Source organism: Schistocerca cancellata, chromosome 12 (assembly GCF_023864275.1).
Source record: "Schistocerca cancellata isolate TAMUIC-IGC-003103 chromosome 12, iqSchCanc2.1, whole genome shotgun sequence".
In the NCBI taxonomy this organism is placed as follows: Eukaryota; Metazoa; Arthropoda; class Insecta; order Orthoptera; family Acrididae; genus Schistocerca; species Schistocerca cancellata.
In genome coordinates, this window is record NC_064637.1 from 151,046,100 (window position 1) to 151,067,336 (window position 21,237).

A 21,237-nucleotide genomic window follows, 5' to 3' on the forward strand; every position below is an offset into this window, starting at 1 on the left:
TACACATCCATCCGCTCGATACAATTTGAAACGAGACTCGTCACCAGGTAAGAAAGAAGTTTCCAGTCATCAACAGTCCAATGTCGGTGTTGACGGGCCCTGCCGAGGCGTGAAGCTTTGTGTCGTGCAGAAATCAAAGGCACACGAGTGGACCTTCAGCTCCGAACGCCATATCGATGATGTTTCGTTGAGTGGTTCGCACGCTGACACTTGTTGATGGCGTAGCACTGAAATCTGCAACAATTTGCAGATTCTGTTCAGTCGTCGTTGGTCCCGTTCTACATCTACATCTACATTTATACTCTGCAAGCCACCTAACGGTGTGTGGCGGAGGGCACTTTACGTGCCACTGTCATTCCCTCGCTTTCCTGTTCCAGTCCCGTATGGTTCGCGGGAAGAACGACTGCCGGAAAGCCTCCGCGCGCGCTCGAATCTCTCTAATTTTACATTCGTGATCTCCTCGGGAGGTATAAGTAGGGGGAAGCAATATATTCGATACCTCATCCAGAAACGCACCCTGTCGAAACCTGGACAGCAAGCTACACCGCGATGCAGAGCGCCTCTGTTGCAGAGTCTGCCACTGGAGTTTGCTAAACATCTCCGTAATGCTATCACGCTTAACAAATAACCCTGTGACGAAACGCGCCGCTCTTCTTTGGATCTTCTCTATCTCCTCCGTCAACCCGACCTGGTACGGATCCCACAATGATGAGCAATACTCAAGTATAGGTCGAACGAGTGTTTTGTAAGCCACCTACTTTGTTGATGGAGTACATTTTCTAAGGACTCTCCCAATGAATCTCAACCTGGCACCCGCCTTACCAACAATTAATTTTATGTGATCATTCCACTTCAAATCGTTCCGCACGCATACTCCCACATATTTTGCAGAAGTAACTGCTACCAGTGTTTGTTCCGCTATCACATAATCATACAATAAAGGATACTTCTTTCTATGCATTCGCAATACATTACATTTGCCTATGTTAAGGGTCAGTTGCACTCCCTGCACCAAGTGCCTATCCGCTGCAGATCTTCCTGCATTTCGCTGCAATTTTCTAATGCTGCAAGTTCTCTGTATACTACAGCATCACCCGCGAAAAGCAATGGTCCCAGAACACTCCCCTGTTTCACGCCAGAGGTTACTTTAACGTCTGTAGACGTCTCTCCATTGAGAATAACATGCTGTGTTCTGTTTGCTAAAAACTCTTCAATCCAGCCACACAGCTGGTCTGATATTCCGTAGGCTCTTACTTTGTTTATCAGGCGACAGTGCGGAACTGTATCGAATGCCTTCCGGAAGTCAAGGAAAATAGCATCTACCTGGGAGTCTGTATCTAATATTTTCTGGGTCTCATGAAGAAATAAAGCGAGTTGGGTCTCACACGATCGCTGATTCCGGAATCGATGTCGATTCCTACAAAGTAAATTCTGGGTTTCCAGAAATGACATGATACGCGAGCAAAAAACATGTTCTAAAATTCTACAACAGATCGACGTCAGAGATATAGGTCTATAGTTTTGCGCATCTGGTCGACGACCCTTCTTGAAGACTGGGACTACCTGTGCTCTTTTCCAATCATTTGGAACCTTCCGTTCCTCTAGAGACTTGCGGTACACGGCTGTTAGAAGGGGGGCAAGTTCTTTCGCGTACTCTGTGTAGAATCGAATTGGTATCCCGTCAGGTCCAGTGGACTTTCCTCTGTTGAGTGATTCCAGTTGCTTTTCTATTCCTTGGACACTTATTTCGATGTCAGCCATTTTTTCGTTTGTGCGAGGATTTAGAGAAGGAACTGCAGTGCGGTCTTCCTCTGTGAAACAGCTTTGGAAAAAGGTGTTCAGTATTTCAGCTTTACGCTTGTCATCCTCTGTTTCAATGCCATCATCATCCCGGAGTGTCTGGATATGCTGTTTCGAGCCACTTACTGATTTAACGTAAGACCAGAACTTCCTAGGATTTTCTGTCAAGTCGGTACATAGAATTTTACTTTCGAATTCACTGAACGCTTCACGCATAGCCCTCCTTACGCTAACTTTGACATCGTTTAGCTTCTGTTTGTCTGAGAGGTTTTGGCTGCGTTTAAATTTGCAGTGAAGCTCTCTTTGCTTTCGCAGTAGTTTCAAAACTTTGTTGTTGAACCACGGTGGGTTTTTCCCGTCCCTCACAGTTTTACTCGGCACGTACCTGTCTAAAACGCATTTTACGTTTGCCTTGAACTTTTTCCATAAACACTCAACATTGTCAGTGTCGGAACAGAAATTTTCGTTTTGATCTGTTAGGTAGTCTGAAATCTGCCTCCTATTACTCTTGCTAAACAGATAAACCTTCCTCCCATTTTTTATATTCCCATTTACTTCCATATTCAGGGATGCTAAAGCGACCTTATGATCACTGATTCCCTGTTCTGCGCTTACAGAGTCGAAAAGTTCGGGTCTGTTTGTTATCGGTAGGTCCAAGATGTTATCTCCACGAGTCGGTTCTCTGTTTAATTGCTCGAGGTAATTTTCGGATGTTATAATGTCACTCGATGCTCTGTTCCTACCACCCGTCCTAAACATCTGAGTGTGCCAGTCTATATCTGGTAAATTGGAATCTCCACCTAAGACTATAACATGCTGAGGAAATTTATGTGAAATGTAAGGTCTTTTACTGGCCGCAGCGATGTAGGAGATTTGATGTTTTACCGGATTCCTGATCCACACGGCACACTCGTGAAATGGTGGTACGGGGAATTCCCCACTTCATAGCTACCTCGGGAATACTGTGTCCCATAGCTTGTGCGCTGGCTATAAAACCACGTTCAAACTCCCTTAAATCTTGATAACTTGCCGTTGTAGCAGCAGTAACCGGTCAAATAACTGCGCCAGACACTTGTCGTCTTGTATAGTCATTGGCTACCACACCGCCGTATTCTGGCTGTTTACATATCTCTGTATTTGAATACGCATGCCTATACCAGCTTCTTTGGTGCTTCAGTGTAACTTCTATGGATGAGAATGCACCGTGCCGTAACATCCAGGACAGTTCGAGAGATTGATTTGGCCATTCAGATCGCCCGATATAAACCGCATCGAACATTTATGGGACACCCGGGTTCCCGGGTTCGATTCCCGGCGGGGTCAGGGATTTTCTCTGCCTCGTGATGACTGGGTGTTATGTGATGTCCTTAGGTTAGTTAGGTTTAAGTAGTTCTAAGTTCTAGGGGACTGATGACCATAGATGTTAAGTCCCATAGTGCTCAGAGCCATTTATGGGACCCACTCGAGAGATCAGTTCGCGCACAAAATACTGCACCAGCCATACTTTCGAAATTATGGACGGCTAAGGAGGCAATATGGCCCACTATTTTTGCAGGGAACTTGGAGCGACTCGTTGAGTCCAAGCACTTACAGTTGCTGCGCTGCACTATGCAAATGGAGATCCGACACGATATTAGGAGGTATTCCGTGACTTTTGTCACCTCAGTACAAAAGACAAGTTTATTGTTCTCTGTTTCTGTGTTGCGGGCCGAGATAGTGTGTGGTGCGGATGCGGACACGACTACTTAACAGTCATACGTACCGGTTGCTGACTTCCTGCGCCTGTTCCTGACGCAGAGGAACGCCGCCAGCGCCACAGCGGCCACCGCAGGAGGCAGGAGGAGCAGCAGCAGCCAGGCGGCCTTGCCCCGGGTGGACGCCGGGCCTCCGCGCCCCCCACTGCTGCAGAGCGGGCGCTTCCTGCCTGCAGCAACACGTGGGAGGGGGGCGAGCGGTTATTCACAGCTCGGGCTGCAGCTGCACTAGGCTGCAGGGGTGTGGTGCAGGGTGAAAATTATTCAACTACACACATAAAAAAGAAGTTTTGCATCCCCCTCGTTTCCGAGAGTTCCGGAAAATTACGAGGGCAGTTCAATAAGTAATGCAACACATTTTTTTTCTCTGCCAATTTTGGTTGAAAAAACCGGAAATTTCTTGTGGAATATTTTCAAACATTCCCGCTTCGTCTCGTATAGTTTCATTGACTTCCGACAGGTGGCAGCGCTGTACGGAGCTGTTAAAATGGCGTCTGTAACGGATGTGCGTTGCAAACAACGGGCAGTGATCGAGTTTCTTTTGGCGGAAAACCAGGGCATCTCAGATATTCATAGGCGCTTGCAGAATGTCTACGGTGATCTGGCAGTGGACAAAAGCACGGTGAGTCGTTGGGCAAAGCGTGTGTCATCATCGCCGCAAGGTCAAGCAAGACTGTCTGATCTCCCGCGTGCGGGCCGGCCGTGCACAGCTGTGACTCCTGCAATGGCGGAGCGTGCGAACACACTCGTTCGAGATGATCGACGGATCACCATCAAACAACTCAATGCTCAACTTGACATCTCTGTTGGTAGTGCTGTCACAATTGTTCACAAAAATCTGAACGAACTTCTCCTTCTTCATGACAACGCAAGCCCTCACACAAGTCTTCGCACCCGAGAGGAGCTTACAAAACTTCAGTGGACTGTTCTTCCTCATGCACCCTACAGCCCCGATCTCGCACCGTCGGATTTCCATATGTTTGGCCCAATGAAGGACGCAATCCGTGGGAGGCACTACGCGGATGATGAAGAAGTTATTGATGCAGTACGACGTTGGCTCCGACATCGACCAGTGGAATGGTACCGTGCAGGCATACAGGCCCTCATTTCAAGGTGGCGTAAGGCCGTAGCATTGAATGGAGATTACGTTGAAAAATAGTGTTGTGTAGCTAAAAGATTGGGGAATAACCTGGTGTATTTCAATGCTGAATAAAACAACCCCTGTTTCAGAAAAAAAAATGTGTTGCATTACTTATTGAACTGCCCTCGTAGAATACAGCTCAACATAATGTTGAGAACACATGTAGTAAGCGTTGCTTCACGCGGTGGAGAATGGCAAAACAGAGGCACGCCGGCGACCGAGGCGTTGCGAAGTAGGCAGGCACAGATAGCCTTGCTGACAGCAGCAGTATACCAACAGACTGACACAAGGACGCACACAGACCGAGCGCCGAGCGAAGCCTGGAGAGTGCTGAGCAAGGGGAAGTGAGGCCAGCAATATACTGCGGGACTAATAACAAAAAGCTGCCACCGAGGGTAAAAAACAGTCAGAAGCCATTAGGAAGCAGTTCGGATCTGAGGACGGACGTGGTCCGTGTCAGAATGTTCAATCTTCGTAGGTGACGATTCGGGAAGTCTGTTCCAGCTCGCAGGAGTCATCCGTTCGCCGCCAGATGTGTACTTCTGCTCTGGAGGTCGGCCCGAGTTCGGTCGGCACCACGGCTGACTAACTGCAGCGAGAACTTCCAGCAGGATCGGCCGCAGCGCGGTCACAGGCGCCGCCGGGGACTGTCGCCCGGACTTCACGGCAACCCGGCCCCACGGCGCGTGGTCCGTCCGTGACGGGAGCTCGCGGACATCGCGACTGACGGCTTCGGAGCCGCCGGGGCAGCAGGCGTCGGCAGCTGACCTCACGGCGACGCGGCTCCGTGGGCGTGCCCGTACTGGGGCACCGAGCGGCGCCGAGTTCATCTCGACCACAGGGCACCCTGGCTTCAGCGGAGCACTGGTGGCCTGAGGCTCCCGAGTGCGATCAGTGGCGCGCGTTGCGTGCATTGTTGGAGAACCTACACAGCAGCAGCCAGGCGCAGGGCTGGGCAGCGACGTCGAGGGAGAAATTGTAAACAAAGTTCAATAAATAATTGTAAAACTCCGCGCCGTCTCAGTCTTTGGCGCAGCCACGGCTGCTAACAAGTGGTGCAGAAGTCGTAACAGTAAACATCATTTCCGCCCTTTTATTGCTCATGAAAAGCACACATTGCATGTTCTACCACCAAACACAGACCTTCAGAGGTGGTGGTCCAGATTGTTGTACACATCAGTATCTCTAATACCCAGTAGCACCTCCTCTTGCAGTGATGCATGCTTGCATTCGTCACGGTATACTATCCACAAGTTCATCAAGGCACTGTAGGTCCAGATTGTCCCACTCCTCAACGGCCATTCAGCGTAGATACCGCAGAGTGGTTGGTGGGTCACGTCGTCCATAAACGGCCATTTTCAATCCATCCCAGGCATGTTAGATAGGGGTTCATGTCTGGAGAGCGCTCTATTCGAACCGTGTCGTTATCCCGCACAAGTCATTCACAAGATGTGCACGATGGGGCTGCGAATTGTTGTCCATGAAGACGAATGCCTCGCGAATATGTAGCCGATACGGTTGCACTATCGGTCGGAGGATGGCATTCACGTATCGTACAGGGTTACGGCGCCTTCCATGACCACCAACGGAGTACGTCGGCCCCACATAATACCACCCCAAAACAGCAGGGCATCTCCACCTTACAGCACTCGCTGGACAGTGTCTAAGGCGTTCAGCCTGACCGGGTTGCCTCCAAACACATCTGAAACGATTGTCTGGTTGAAAGCATAATGCGACACTCATCGGTGAAGAGAACGTGATGCCAATCCTGAGCAGTCCATTCATCATGTTGTTGGGCCCATCTGTACCGCGCTGCATGGTGTCGTGTTTGCAAAGATGGACTTCGTCATGGGCGTCGGAAGCGAAGTTGCGCGTCATGCAGCCTATTGCGCACAGTTTGAGTCGTAACACGATGTGCTGTGGCTGCATCAAAAGCGTTATTCCACATAGTGGCGTTGCTGTCAGGGTTCCTCCGAGCCATAATCCTAGGTAGCGGTCATCCACTGCATTAGTAGCCCTTGGACGGCCTGAGCGAGGCATGTCATCGACAGTTCCTGTCTTTCTGCATCTCCCCCATGCCCGAACAACTTCGCTTTGGTTCACTCCGAGACGCCTGGACACTTCCCATGTTGAGAGCCCATCCTGGCACAAACTAACAATGCGGTCGCGATCGAACCATCTAGGCATGGCTGAACTAAAGACAACACGAGCCATCTACCTCCTTCCTGGTGAAATGACTGGAACTAATCGATGTCGGACCCACGTCCCCTCTAATAGGCGCTGCTCGTGCAAGGTTGTTTACATCTTAAGGCGGGTTTAGTGACATCTCTGAACAGTCAAAGGGACTGAGTCTGTGATACAATATCCACAGACAACGTCTATCTTCAGGAGTTCTGGGAACCGGGGTGATGCAAAACTTTTTTTGATGTGTGTATATAGGATACACAGCTAAAATGACAGCGCTATACTTCATATAAGTTACAATGAAATTGTACCAACATTTACTACGATATCGTAATTCACTAAAGGTGCAGAGCCAATTGTCTACCCTCGGTTCTGTTTCAAAAATTCGGAGGTTAAAGTTCAAAAGTTGCTGAGCTGAAAACAATGTCCTGTACATACACGGTGAACAGTAATAAAACAGACAAACTGCAGGAACTGATTCCCGAGTGGAAAGGGGAAAAAATGTCGTATGAATATATGTCGGGAAACGGTCGGTGTTCGTGCAATGATAACAAACCTTCCCCGGAACACAGATAAGAGACGCATCACATCCAAGTCATATGTTCAAAGTGACCTTTTTGGGATTGGAGGTAATAGTGATGTTAGCGATTGTCATGCAGTTTACACATAATCGTACTTACGTACATAGGCGCTGCTCATGCATGGTTGTTTACATCTTTGGGCGGGTTCAGTCACATCTCTGAACAGTCAAAGATATCGTGTCTGTGATACAATATCCACCGTCAACGTCTATCTTCAAGGGTTCTGTGAACTGGGGGGAAGCAAAATGTTTTTTTGATGTGTGTATATGAAATAAAATCGTCATAACTTCTGAACGGTTTACGTTGGGATGGTCAAACTGCTTGGTTGGCCGCGGGGCATGACGGGAATTAGTATGCGCATGTTCACGCGCCTTGGTGTTGTCGGCCATTAGCACTTGAACATGTAGGGCACAGCGTGCGTCAGTATATAGCGCTTGTGAAGGCCTATTATAGAGCAATAACACTCCTAATGCGGTTCAAAAGAAATTTGCGACCGAGCTCAAGCTCAAGACAGCTGGTCCAACTGTGGTAAGAATCAAAAATTTGATTCGCAAGTTTGAGAGAATAGGTAGTGTTCGTGATGACAGTATTGGCAACGTCGGTGGTCCAAAAAGTGTGAAAACGCCTGAAAACATCGAGAAGACACGCACTGTCTTTGAAATCAGCCCCAGCAAATCGATCAGACGAGCTGCACAACAGGTGGAAATCAACTGGGAAAAGCTGCATCAAACTGTTGTTGAAGACCTGCATCTCTTCCCATACACAATGCAAACTGATGAGCCATTAAGATCCAGGGCCATGGAACAGCGGTTGTGACTGCCAACACTATTGTCCAAAGAACAGACAAAAAGGACTTTGATGGCATATGATTTGATTTAGCGACGAAGTCCACTTTCATTTGGATGGTTTCCTCAATAAGCAAAATTGGCACTTTTGGGGGACTGAGAATCCGCATTTCGGGATCGAGAAGTCTCTTCACCCTCAATGGGGTGGCTGCTTGGTGAGTAATGTGTAGCCACAGAATAATCAGGGCGATATTCCTTGATGGAACTGCGACTACTGAATGGTACATGAAGGTTTTGGAAGATGATTAGTCCCTATTATCCAAAGTGACCCTGGTTTCGAGATGTGGTTCATGGAAGACGGAGCTTGACCCCATCGAATCAGGAGAGTGTTTGATGTCCTGGAGGACCACTTTGGAGCTGCATTCTGGCTCTGGGGTACCCAGAGGCCACTGGTATCGGCCTCGATTGGCCCCCATCCTCTCCGGATCTGAACACATGGGGTTATATTAAAGACAAGGTGTACATCAATAACCCCGAAGCCGTTGCTGAGCTGAAAACAGCCATTCAGGAGGTCATCGACAGCATCGATGTCCCAACACTTCAGTCGATCATGCAGAATTTCACTATTCGTCTGCGCCATGTCATCGCCAATGATGGACAGCATATCGAACATATCATAACCTAAATCGGAATATCTGTAGTGATATTTACATGTTGAATAAAAAGAGTGCACTCTGTAGTTTGTAACTAGTTTGCTTTTTTTATATAGTTCAATAATTGTCACCCTATAGGTGGGCAGTGGTTGAGGAGCTGGTCAGACATGGTCATATCGTGTTGCAAGGTATCTTAATTATTCATGTAGCTCCACTCTACATATTTTTATTCACACTTTTATGCTTTCATGGTACTCTCCATGTCTATTACCCCTAAAGTGGGGGCGCCTGTGTACGAAGTGTGCCAACCACAAATAAAACTGTGTAAGAGGTCCGAGCAGATGTAATTTCGATGTATTGCTCATGCGCTGCCTGCGATATGCAAGGTCTCTGACCAGAGAGCAGTGTTGACTGCAGTAGGAACTGTGTAGCTGTAGCAGTAAGTTGTTTCTAGTCTGGGGTCTGCTCTGGTCTGGTCTGGTGTATCGTGGTGGCTGGCCGGTCGCAGTGCAGCGATGCCGGAGCCTGAGTATTATTGTACAAGGTAAAAAGCAGTGTCGCGCATATGTAGTAATGTTATCTTAAGTCGCATGTAAATGTTTTAAAACTCTCGTAATAATAATCTTCCTCATAAAAAGTAACTTTTAACAACCATTCATTTCAATTTAAAGAATTTACTAATTTCTCCCATCCATGATCATCCCGATTATTGCAATAGAAAAATCAGTTGCTTCCTTTCATAAATGACAGATAGGTCGGCCAGCATTGCACAGAGCTGTGCTGGAAAAATTTATTGTAAGAGCAGATATATCCAGCGACTTCATTGAGGTAAGAATTTTTCCTTTTTTCATTCAGAATGATCTTTCAGGGCCATGACGCAGCACTGCTGTCGTCCAAAATTTACCAGGTTAAATTCACAGTGAATTATTGAGAAGTCATAAGTGAGCGACAATTTAATTGAGAGGTTACTTACATTGTTTTATTACCAGGTTACTGAATTTATTTTTTTATTGGGACGTTACACTGAATGTGAACGACATAATTATAATTTTTACTGTTGAGAGGTTTAGGAATTTTTCTGTTGTGAGGTTACGCTAAATGTGAATGAATTTTGAGCTTAGATTACATCAGAAAGAATTTTGTGTTGAGGTTAATGTGAAAAGAATTTTGTAGGGAGGTTGCAAATGAGAAAGAATTTTGTTTTGAGGTTACACTAAAATTAGAATCTTATCCATAATATTTATTTTTATTTTGTAGGGAGGTTACAACTGGAATGAGATTTTCACTCTGCAGCGGAGTGTGCGCTGATATGAAACTTCTTGGCAGATTAAAACTGTGTGCCGGACCGAGACTCGAACTCGGGACCTTTGCCTTTCACTGGCAAGTGCTCTACCAACTTTTTTTTTTTTAAATCTCATTTTGTTCGTTTGTTGTATCTACTCGGCGCGGACGTCGAAAGACACCGTTTCAGTTCGTTGTTGATCGATTAACTCAGTTTTTTTATTACAGAGGGCAACTAACCCTCTGACCGAACACGCTGAGCTACTGTGCCGGATCCTCACAACTTTACTTCTGCCAGTACCTCGTCTCCTACTCCCAAACTTTACAGAAGCTCTTCTGCGAGCCTTCGAACCTTTCCCGTTAAAGGTAGAAGCCCTCGGAATGGAGAGACCTGTTGTAGTGCAGGAATGTAGACGCCTTAACTGGATTATCCTCTAGACGACCGAATAGCGAACTAATACTTAGTATGTGTTGGATAGCTTTCGTGATCATGTGGAAATGTGATGCGATTCAATATGGACTTTGGTTTGTGCTGGGCTATTATTCCCTCGCATGTAAATTGTTCATTTGATTGCTTCTTCACATTTTGCATCTTTATTTAGTTGAGAGAACATCAATTGTGGTGTGCGCGTCTAGCATGTGGAAGACAGGTTTGCCGGTTCTCTAGACATGCAAAACAGGTTATTTGACTTTGTAAATTATAGGGATGATTAGCAATCTGTTACATCACAAACATCGGTATTCGAGAGTGGAAATATCAGTTTCCTCTATTTGTTTCGAGTTCTCATGAAAAAGTCCCCAGAGAAGGGATAAGTGCTAAAGTTTTGGGTTTGTCGAGAAATAATTTCCAGTCTGTATCTTCGGAATTATGTTGCAGGAGCGATCGGTAGGCTACTGCTGTGTGCTTGATATCTAGTCGCACATCGAAAATGGTATAATATTATGGCAAACGATGCGGAAATACTTGTGTTCGTGTAACCCCCTGAGTCTGGAGATGGGTGTAGAAACGCAAGCAAGCTGGTAGGCTGAACCAGGAATAGGGGGAAACGGGCCAGTCTTTGCACATCAGTTCTGAGAGTGACTTCGATTCACTGAGGGCTTTCCAATGTAAAAGGGGTGATTGTGTATGGCGTAGGATACGAATTCTATGTTTACTACATCGACATGGTACACGGTGATAAATTGCCAAGTTGGAGATCAGTTTCACATTGTAATATTCTAGCCCCTGTCCCCAGTGGGAGGACAGTGTAATTGAGTAGGTGTCTTTCTGTATGTGACGTTATGTAAGGTGTGCGGTGTTGTATTGATTGGCTGCAGATCGGTTTCACGTTCTAATATTCAAGCTCTTGTCCTCATTGGGCGAGCATTGTAATTGATTAAGAGTCTTTCCGCGTTTGATGACATGTAAGGCATGATGCAGGGTTTAATTGTCGATGCAATATCGTTGTCTGTGTAAAATAGTTATTTTGGGGCTGAAAGCCTTGTCTGCAGAAAGACGAAAATCGGTTGACGGTGCTTCTACACCGCTGACATCAGTAATTCGGCGGGTAAATTCGATAAGAGGGAATCGTAATGCTAGATTCATTCACAAGACAGCCTTGGTGCTGGGATGTAGGAGCTTTGACAAACTGATTCGAACAAGATGGAGTCAAGGTATGTATGGAAAAGTCTGTGAAAGTAAGTGTTCAAAGACAAGTTGAAGCATACCACCCGTCATCCGTCACTATGGCATTAGGACATCTGCAGACCTGTAGCTGTAGGATACCGAAAATTCAGGACTTTTTTTTTCTCTTCTGTATGGCAGTGCTTCGAATTCTGTTTGCAAAATTGTTCTGAATCGTTCCCAACTGTGCTTAGACAGTATTCTGTTTCCAAACAAGGAGAATGCTCATGATTAAAGGTGTTTTCCCAAGCGTGCACAGGCTTATAGCTGTGTCAAAGTTTAACATTTCTGAGAGGTATATTGACAGCAGGACGAGCATTCCACCATGAGGCGTGAGCCACTCTGAGTACGCAGGCATAGCTGGACACGTCATGCACGGTCCATTAGAAATGATAGGGAGAAAGCAGCTTGTGCTATTCTGGAATGTATTTCTGCAGCATCACTCGGCAATTAGCTCTTTGCTGGACCGCAGGTAGAGGGAGGGTTCATGATGGCAGCGTCGAACACATGCGCGTGTGGCCCACCTTGGAGCATTTGCGCTTTGAAAATAGGTCTTTGCTCCCATCTGATCCCATCATTAATGGCGCCTAGGTGATAACGTACTTGATGAGGAATTTCTCAGGTGTGTCAAGTATGATGGGGATGCCACCACCTCATGCTTGAGGGATCCAAACGTGCACCTGTGTGTGGCTTGGTAGTTCATGGTGGCGTCACTTCACATGGGTTGCCTCTAGCTTCCTCTGCTGTCCAGTGGACAGGGGGGTGGTGGGCAATGCCTGCGTACATTGTTTGCGTGTCTGTTGCATTATTTTGCAAGCAGGTCTGTAGGCTGTGCTATGTGCTACTTGGACAGTTTAGAGTACTGAGCGTGTCTACACATAAGTGTGATGCATTAATTAGGAGCAGTTTGCAGGTCTGTACTGAAATTATTTCGGTGTAATAGTTTGCATGGGTATAGGTTGGTTGGTTGGTTGGTTTGGGGAAGGAGACCAGACAGCGTGGTCATCAGTCTCATCGGATCAGGGAAGGATTGGGAAGGAAGTCGGCCGTGCCCTTTCAGAGGAACCATCCCGGCATTTGCCTAGAGTGATTTAGGGAAATCACGGAAAAACTAAATCAGGATGGCCGGACGCGGGATTGAACCATCGTCCTCCTGAATGCGAGTCCAGTGTCTAACCACTGTGCCAACCCCCGCTCGGTAGCATGGGTGTAGGCTGTGGAAGGCAGTACGAGGTGCATTCAAGTTCTAAGGCCTCCGATTTTTTTTCTCCAGACTGGAAAGAGATAGAAAATTGTACATTGTTTTAAAATGAGGCCGCGTTTATTGTCAATACATCCCAGAGATGGCAGCACCGTACGGCAGATGGAATTTTACCGCCAGCGGCGACAATGAGAACTGTTTTAAATACTTAAAATGGCGACGTTTTCCTTACTTGAACAGCGTGCAATCATTCGTTTTCTGAATTTGCGTGGTGTGAAACCAATTGAAATTCATCGACAGTTGAAGGAGACATGTAGTGATGGAGTTATGGATGTGTCGAAAGTGCGTTCGTGGGTGCGACAGTTTAATGAAGGCAGAACATCGTGTGACAACAAACCGAAACAACCTCGGGCTCGCACAAGCCGGTCTGACGACATGATCGGGAAAGTAGAGAGAATTGTTTTGGGGGGATGGCCGAATGACTGTTGAACAGATCGCCTCCAGAGTTGGCATTTCTGTGGGTTCTGTGCACACAATCCTGCATGATGACCTGAAAATGCGAAAAGTGTCATCCAGGTGGGTGCCACGAATGCTGACGGACGACCACATGGCTGCCCGTGTGGCACGTTGCCAAGCAATGTTGACGCGCAACGACAGCACGAATGGGACTTTCTTTTCGTCGGTTGTGACAATGGATGAGACGTGGATGCCAGTTTTCAATCCAGAAACAAAGCGCCAGTCAGCTCAATGGAAGCACACAGATTCACCGCCAAGAAAAAAATTTCGGGTAACCGCCATGGTGTCCATGTTCTGAGACGGCGAGGGCGTAATCCTTACCCATTGCGTTCCAAAGGGCACTACGGTAACAGGTGAATGCTACGAAAATGTTTTGGAGAACAAATTCCTTCCTGCACCGCAACAAAAACGTCCAGGAAGGGCGGCGCGTGTGCTGTTTCACCAAGACAACGCACCCGCACATCGAGCTAACGTTACGCAACAGTTTCTTCGTGATAACAACTTTGAAGTGATTCCTCATGCTCCCTACTCACCTGACCTGGCTCCTAGTGACTTTTGGATTTTTCCAACAATGAAAGACACTCTCCGTGGCCGCACATTCACCAGCCGTGCTGCTATTGCTTCAGCGATTTTCCAGTGGTCACAACAGACTCCTAAAGAAGCCTTCGCCGCTGCCATGGAATCATGGCGTCAGCGTTGTGAAAAATGTGTACGTCTGCAGGGCGATTACGTCGAGAAGTAACGCCAGTTTCATTGATTTCGGGTGAGTAGTTAATTAGAAAAAAAATCGGAGGCCTTAGAACTTGAATGCACCTCGTACTTCGACATTCTACAATTAGCAAGCGTGTCTATTGCGTTATTTACGAGTAGTTTGCAGGTCTGCATATTGTGTATTGTGGACCCAAGCACATCAGGGTGAGTGTTTTGTGTCAGTGTGATAAATACACTCCATCCCTAAATAAATTGTTCCAAAATAAATAAAGTACATTCCTTCCTCTTTCCAGCAGCCCAGATCAGGCTGAGTCATTTTCCTCTCCATACAGCCATCTTGGATTATGTCATGGAATGGATGACAGCGCGCTCTGTTGACAGTATTCTGTACTAGGTCCATACCTCGTGGCGAACACGCTGTTTTCCGCCATCTTGGATAACGATACTCGCGTCTTCAGCTGACGTCATGCCAGTCATCTTGGACGACAGTGCCTTCTGGTGACAGTACTGTGTACTAAGTCAGTTGGGCTCTGGATCTAAGTGTCCTGCCAATAAAAGGCAGTCTTTGGTTCGCTATCCCCTGAACATTTTCTATGTGTTCCTTGCTATTGAAGTTGTTGGTAATTCCTAGGTATTTAGTTGAATTTACAGCCCTCAGATTTGGTTGATTTATCGTATAACCCAAATTTAACGGACTCGTTTTAGCATTCATGTTAATGACCTCACACTTATCACTAGTTAGGTTCAACTGCCAAATTTTGCGCCATTCAGATATCATTTCTAAATAGTTTTGCAATTTATTTTGACGTTATGATGACTTTACTAATCTATAAGCGACAGCGTCATCTGTAAACAACCTAAGATGGCTGCTCAGATTGTCTCCCAAATCGTTTATATAGGCAGGGAACAGCAAAGGGCCTATAACACTACCTTGGAGAACGCCAGAAATCACTTATGTTTTACTCGATGACTTCCCGTCAATTAGTATGAACTGTGACCTCTCTGACAGGAAACCATGAATCCAGCCACATAACTGAGTCGACATTCCATAAGCAGGCAATTTGTCTACAAGCCGCCTTTGTGATACAGTGTCAAAAGCCTTCCGGAAATCCAGAAATACGGAATCGATCTGAAATCCCTTGTCAATAACACTCAACACTTCGTGTGAGTAAAGGCCTAGTTGTGTTTCACAAGAACGATGATTTCTAAATCCGTGTTGGCTGTGTGTCAATAGACCATTTTCTTGGAGGTAATCCATAACGTTCGAACACTATATATTTTCCAAAATCCTGCTGCATATCGACGTTAAGAATACAGGCATGTAATATAGAGGATTACTCCTACTACCTTTCTTGAATATTGGTGTGACCTGTGCAACTTTCCAGTCTTTGGGTAATGATCTTTCGTCGAGCGAACAGTTGTATATGATTGTTAGGTATAGAGCTACTCTATCAGCATACTCTGAAAGGAACCTAGTTGGTATACAGTCTGGACCGGAAGACTTGCTTTTATTAAGCGAAGGAAAAGAGGACGCAATGGTTACGCTAAGAAATGTCTCCTTTACTTTAAAAAAAAAAAAACGACAGTAGGAATCTTCTCCGGAAATTGAAAGACGCTACGTCTCAAAGGCTGCTTCGGAACCTGGCTGAGAAGACAGCTAGTTTCCGTCCTTGTCCTCGTCTAAAAATAAAACGAAAAGGTTCCCTTCTTGCAAACGCTCTGTCGAAATCTTGAAATGTCGTTGGGGGACCCATCGCAGTCTCGACAAAACCTGGCTGGAGATTGGACGGTGCTCAGAATCATTAGTGTATTTGGTGGATGACTTGGAACTAGAGAGAAGTTGGAACTTTGGTAAAGACGCACTCAGCCATTTTCCTCCGCTCTTGCCGCTCTTGCAACAGCCTCTCGGGCCGTTCATGCTAAAATGGGTCCCCGAACGCTGTTAACTGCCTTACGCAACTTCCGCGTACGAATACTTGAACGTATTTGGTGAGATTCGGGCAGCAATGACTTTCCGTGGACTAACTGAAGTGGAGCAGTATTTGTTAACTCTGCAGAGCTAGTGTTTCCGGTAACTGATGACTGCAGTTAGTTGATTGATTTGCAGGAAGCATTCACTTATCATTAACACTTTTCGATATGCTTTTTGCCAGACGACAGACAGTGTTCATTACGCAATCCCAAAATTGGTACCAACATTAGAGTTAGACATTATTGTTTCTTTAACTTTACATTCGCCGCCATCTTGGTGAAGGTCCTCCCACTTGAACGCACATGGAAGCAAATGACATCTTGTGTAAGGATCCATTTTCATTCAGTAGTCAGATGCCTCCATTAACTAATCTGTTGTGTCATCTGGTGGTTGACCTATGTACAGGGCTATTACAAATGATTGAAGCTATTTCATAAATTCACTGTAGCTCCATTCATTGACATATGGTCACGACACACTACAGATACGTAGAATAACTCATAAAGTTTTGTTCGGCTGAAGCCGCACTTCAGGTTTCTGCTGTCAGAGCGCTCGAGAGCGCAGTGAGACAAAATGGCGACAGGAGCCGAGAAAGCGTATGTCGTGCTTGAAATGCACTCACATCAGTCAGTCATAACAGTGCAACGACACTTCAGGACGAAGTTCAACAAAGATCCACCAACTGCTAACTCCATTCGGCGATGGTATGCGCAGTTTAAAGCTTCTGGACGCCTCTGTAAGGGGAAATCAACGGGTCGGCCTGCAGTGAGCGAAGAAACGGTTGAACGCGTGCGGGCAAGTTTCACGAGTAGCCCGCGGAAAATTGGCTCATGCCACAACTGGAGACCGACAGCGCCGACTTCATCTTTCAACAGGATGGTGCTGCACCGCACTTCCATCACGATGTTCGGCATTTCTTAAACAGGAGATTGGAAAACCGATGGATCGGTCGTGGTGGAGATCACGATCAGCAATTCATGTCATGGCCTCCACGCTCTCCCGACTTAAGCCCATGCGATTTCTTTCTGTGGGGTTATGTGAAAGATTCAGTGTTTAAACCTCCTCTACCAAGAAACGTGCCAGAACTGCGAGCTCGCATCAACGATGCTTTCGAACTCATTGATGGGGACATGCTGCGCCGAGTGTGGGAGGATCTTGATTATCGGCTTGATGTCTGCCGAATCACTAAAGGGGCACATATCGAACATTTGCGAATGCCTAAAAAACTTTTTGAGTTTTTGTATGTGTGTGCAAAGCATTTTGAAAATATCTCAAATAATAAAGTTATTGTAGAGCTGTGAAATGGCTTCAATCATTTGTAATAACCCTGTAATTCATGCATGACTATTGATTTTTAAAGGTGGGCCCACCCATGTTAAATTCATATGTAATAAGACGCTATGTGATGCATAACTTGTTTCAATATCTTTTAAAAGTAAATTCACGTCACTGCATAGGGAGCTTCCCTCCATTTTACGATCACAGTGACTTTAATTTTTATATCTCAAAGGTATGCGCTACAACAATCACAGTCTCCTCATCTCATAACATTCCCGATATTATGCAGCCTGTATGTTGGAAAAGTAAATTGAGGATATTAACAGATGACCAGTTTGTGTTTAGGAAAGGTAAAGGCTGCAGGGTAACAGACCAACAGTTACAACAGGGTACTTGGTAATGTGGGCAAGGCTTAACAAAAGTGAAGTAACATTGATGGGACTTGTCGACCTAGAGAAAGCGTTCGATAATACGAAAGGGTGCAACACGTTTGTAATTCTAAGGAAATTAGATGTAATTTGTATGTAAAGATAGATAACAGACATATTCTACTGGGTACTTATAAATGGTGGAAAAATGGAAATTTTTTATGAGTTTATTAAATTCTATAGCCTTTCCTGATGACATTGATATATATATATTATAGGGTTTCAAATGAAAAATGACCTATATATACCAAATTTTAAAGTTACAGTCATGTATGCTGCCACGCCCCCTTTATTTCTGTTACAGAAACCAGTATTATTTCGAAAAGAAATGTTTATGGTGATACGTTGGTAACAAAACTGGAGTCTTGTGGACATGTTCAAAAGAGGATGGGTGCATTGAGGAAGCTACGAAGAGAAATGAAAGTTGATAACTGATGGAAAATCTCTGTCTGGCCGAGGCAGATTGACAGAAACTGAAATAGACCTCCTTCAGAGTTATTATGGATTGGCCATTAGACGAACTGCGCCTCTGAATGATGTTACAGCAATGAGTAAAGCTGCATGGGCCACCTACTTTCATAAGTTGTCCACAGATGACCACCCTGTTCACGGACTTTGCCCTAAAGGAGCAAATTCTTGGAGTGGTTGCCAGAAAGCAAAACAAAGCGGTCAAATATACCATCATAAGCATTCTCTTCCTGAACCTGTTATGAATGAAATAAAACCAATTTTTAGAGACGTAAGTGACCCTGTTTTGCTTAGTAAATGCCTTCATGGGGGCACTTAGAATACAAATGAAAGTTTCAACCATTGCATATGGGAAAGATTACGCAAGAATATTTTTGTAGGACTAAGTACATTAAAAGTTGGTGTACTAGATGCAATGATATGTTTCAATGATGGAGTGATAGGAAGGTTGTAAGTCATGAGAAATTTAGGCATAAAATGTGGCTCTAATATGGAAGATCAATTGCTTGCGTGTGACAGACAGCGGGTGCATGAAGCTGAAAGATTTGCTCTTCAAGCTACTAAAAAAGCAAGAAGTGCTAAAAGGAATGCCAAGAGGAAGCCTGAAGATGGAGAAATGCTGCCGGATGAAGACTATGCTTCAGGAATGTTCTGAGGCACAATTTAACTGGACTCGTATCTTCATTCGCAATTTCCCCCAAGTTGTATCTTTCAGAATTCAGGTACAAATATTTTCTAAAGCTTATAAAGCATTGCTCTAATTTTTTTCTGTAACTTGCAATACTCCATATTTATGTAGTAGACCTAAGCTTTATTGCAGAATCAACTAAATTATAGAAAAAATTACATTTTTATTAGGAAAAAATTATAAAAATTAAAATACAAGATGCGATGTTTTTTTATACTTGTGATATACACAATAGGTGGAATTAAATAGGTCATGTGGTCTCCTTCAAATGTATAACATTGGATTAAATGGTACCTCTACTTGAGGAAGCATTTTGGAAACAAAAGTTGCATCGGTATCTTCGTAATTTTTTTAAATAACCCTAAGCAAGTTCAAGAATATTCAAAATACTTCTAATTTGTTTAGAATGTGCTGTATTACCTGATATCAACAAAAAATCTGTAATTCATATACATTATAAACAGTGCCTGGGCCGGCCGGGGTGGCCGAGCGGTTCTAGGCGCTAAGTCTGGAACCGCGCGACCGCTACGGTCGCAGGTTCGAATCCTGCCTCAGGAATGGATGTGCGTGATGTCCTTAGGTTAGTTAGGTTTAAATAGTTCTAAGTTCTAGGGGACTAATGACCTTAGGAGTTAAGTCCCATAGTGCTCAGAGCCATTTGAACCAACTGGAAACAGTGCCTGAAAGAAATAGGTGTTGATTTTTACATAATACTGAGCCGGAAAAGTACCCTGTATCCTTAATGCGACCACCGCCTATGTTCGACATCATCGGGCAATAACCGCTCACAGACAGTAGGTGGCAGCACTAGCAGTGGAGGGTATATAAAGCGTGTCGTCGAAAACAGTGTAGTCGGCGTCGTAATGCGGAAATTGGGCGATTTACGTAACGTCCAAGAGGGGGTGATCATTGGCTTTTGGGCCTACGCTGGAAGCATTTCGAAACGACTGTGTGGGTAAACAGGTCGAGTGTAACTGTCGTTCAAGTACAGGGTGATCAAAAAGTCAGTATACATTTGAAAACTTAATAAACCACGGAATAATGTAGATAGAGAGGTAAAAAATGACACACATGCTTCGAATGACTTGGGGTTTTATTAGAACCAAAAACAAAAAAAAAACAAAGTTCACAGAATGCCCGACAGATGGCGCTGGACAGCAAAAGTGCTACCGTGACGGGTGAGAGGTACGCCGATATGTTAGAGAATCGCATCATCCCCAGCCTGGCTGATTAACACCTGCTGGGACGTACGATGTTTATGCAGGATGGCGCTCCACCCCATATTGCTAGACGCGTGAAAGATCTCTTGCACGCGTCGTTTGGTGATGATCGTGTGCTCAGCCGCCACTTTCGTCATACTTGGCCTCCCAGGTCCCCAGACCCCAGTCTTTGCGATTATTGGCTTTGGGGTTACCTGAAGTCGCAAGTGTATCGTGATCGACAGACATCTTTAGGGTTGCTGAAAGACAACATCCGACACCAATGCCAGGTTAGTTAGGTTTAAGTAGTTCTAAGTTCTAGGGGACTGATGACCTCAGAAGTTGTCCGATAGTGCTCAGAGCCATTTGAACCATTTTTTGATAAAATTCGCTGATGACATTGCTACGTCAGTGAAAGAGGAGAGCTACAGGACCTGTCAAATGGAATGAAGAGTCGAATGAGTACAGAATATTGAGCGCAAACTGAAGAAAGATGAAAGCACTGAGGGTTAGCAGGAATGAAATTGGGGACCTCAAAGTAGACGGAATGAAGGAGTTCAGCTACCAGAGAAGAAAAATCATACACTCTGGAGGAGGCTATGGGGACATAAAAAGCAGACTGTCACACACCAAGAGAGCACTTGTATAGGTACGTAAGGAAAAGCCCTAACAAGCAAAGACAAAAATTTAAAACCAATGATAATAATCATTAGCGCGACTGCTGTAAGCGTCGGAAAAGATGTATTTTGCCACGCCGGATGGCGAATGACGAATGATGGAAACTCCATTCAATTTTTTTCTCAATTATTTAGAAGTATTTGTCTTTAGTTCTCGTGTGGAGAAGACGTATTCTTGTGAGAAGTGTCTAGTAGACAATGTGTTACCTGAATAATAATTTTTATGAATGTATGAAGAGTGAGAGTTCTTTTTAGTG

The 21,237-nt window shown here is 45.2% G+C and overlaps 1 protein-coding gene across 1 annotated transcript in view; it reads right to left on the reverse strand.

Moving 5' to 3' along the window:
• Window positions 1–21,237, reverse strand: part of LOC126109652 (cell death abnormality protein 1-like) — a 193,421-nt gene that overhangs the window by 31,249 nt on the left and 140,935 nt on the right. Inside the window, exon 9 of the mRNA XM_049914700.1 lies at window positions 3,563–3,724. Within this exon, the coding sequence (XP_049770657.1) occupies window positions 3,563–3,724 (162 nt within the window). The remainder of the gene's footprint in view (window positions 1–3,562; window positions 3,725–21,237) is intronic.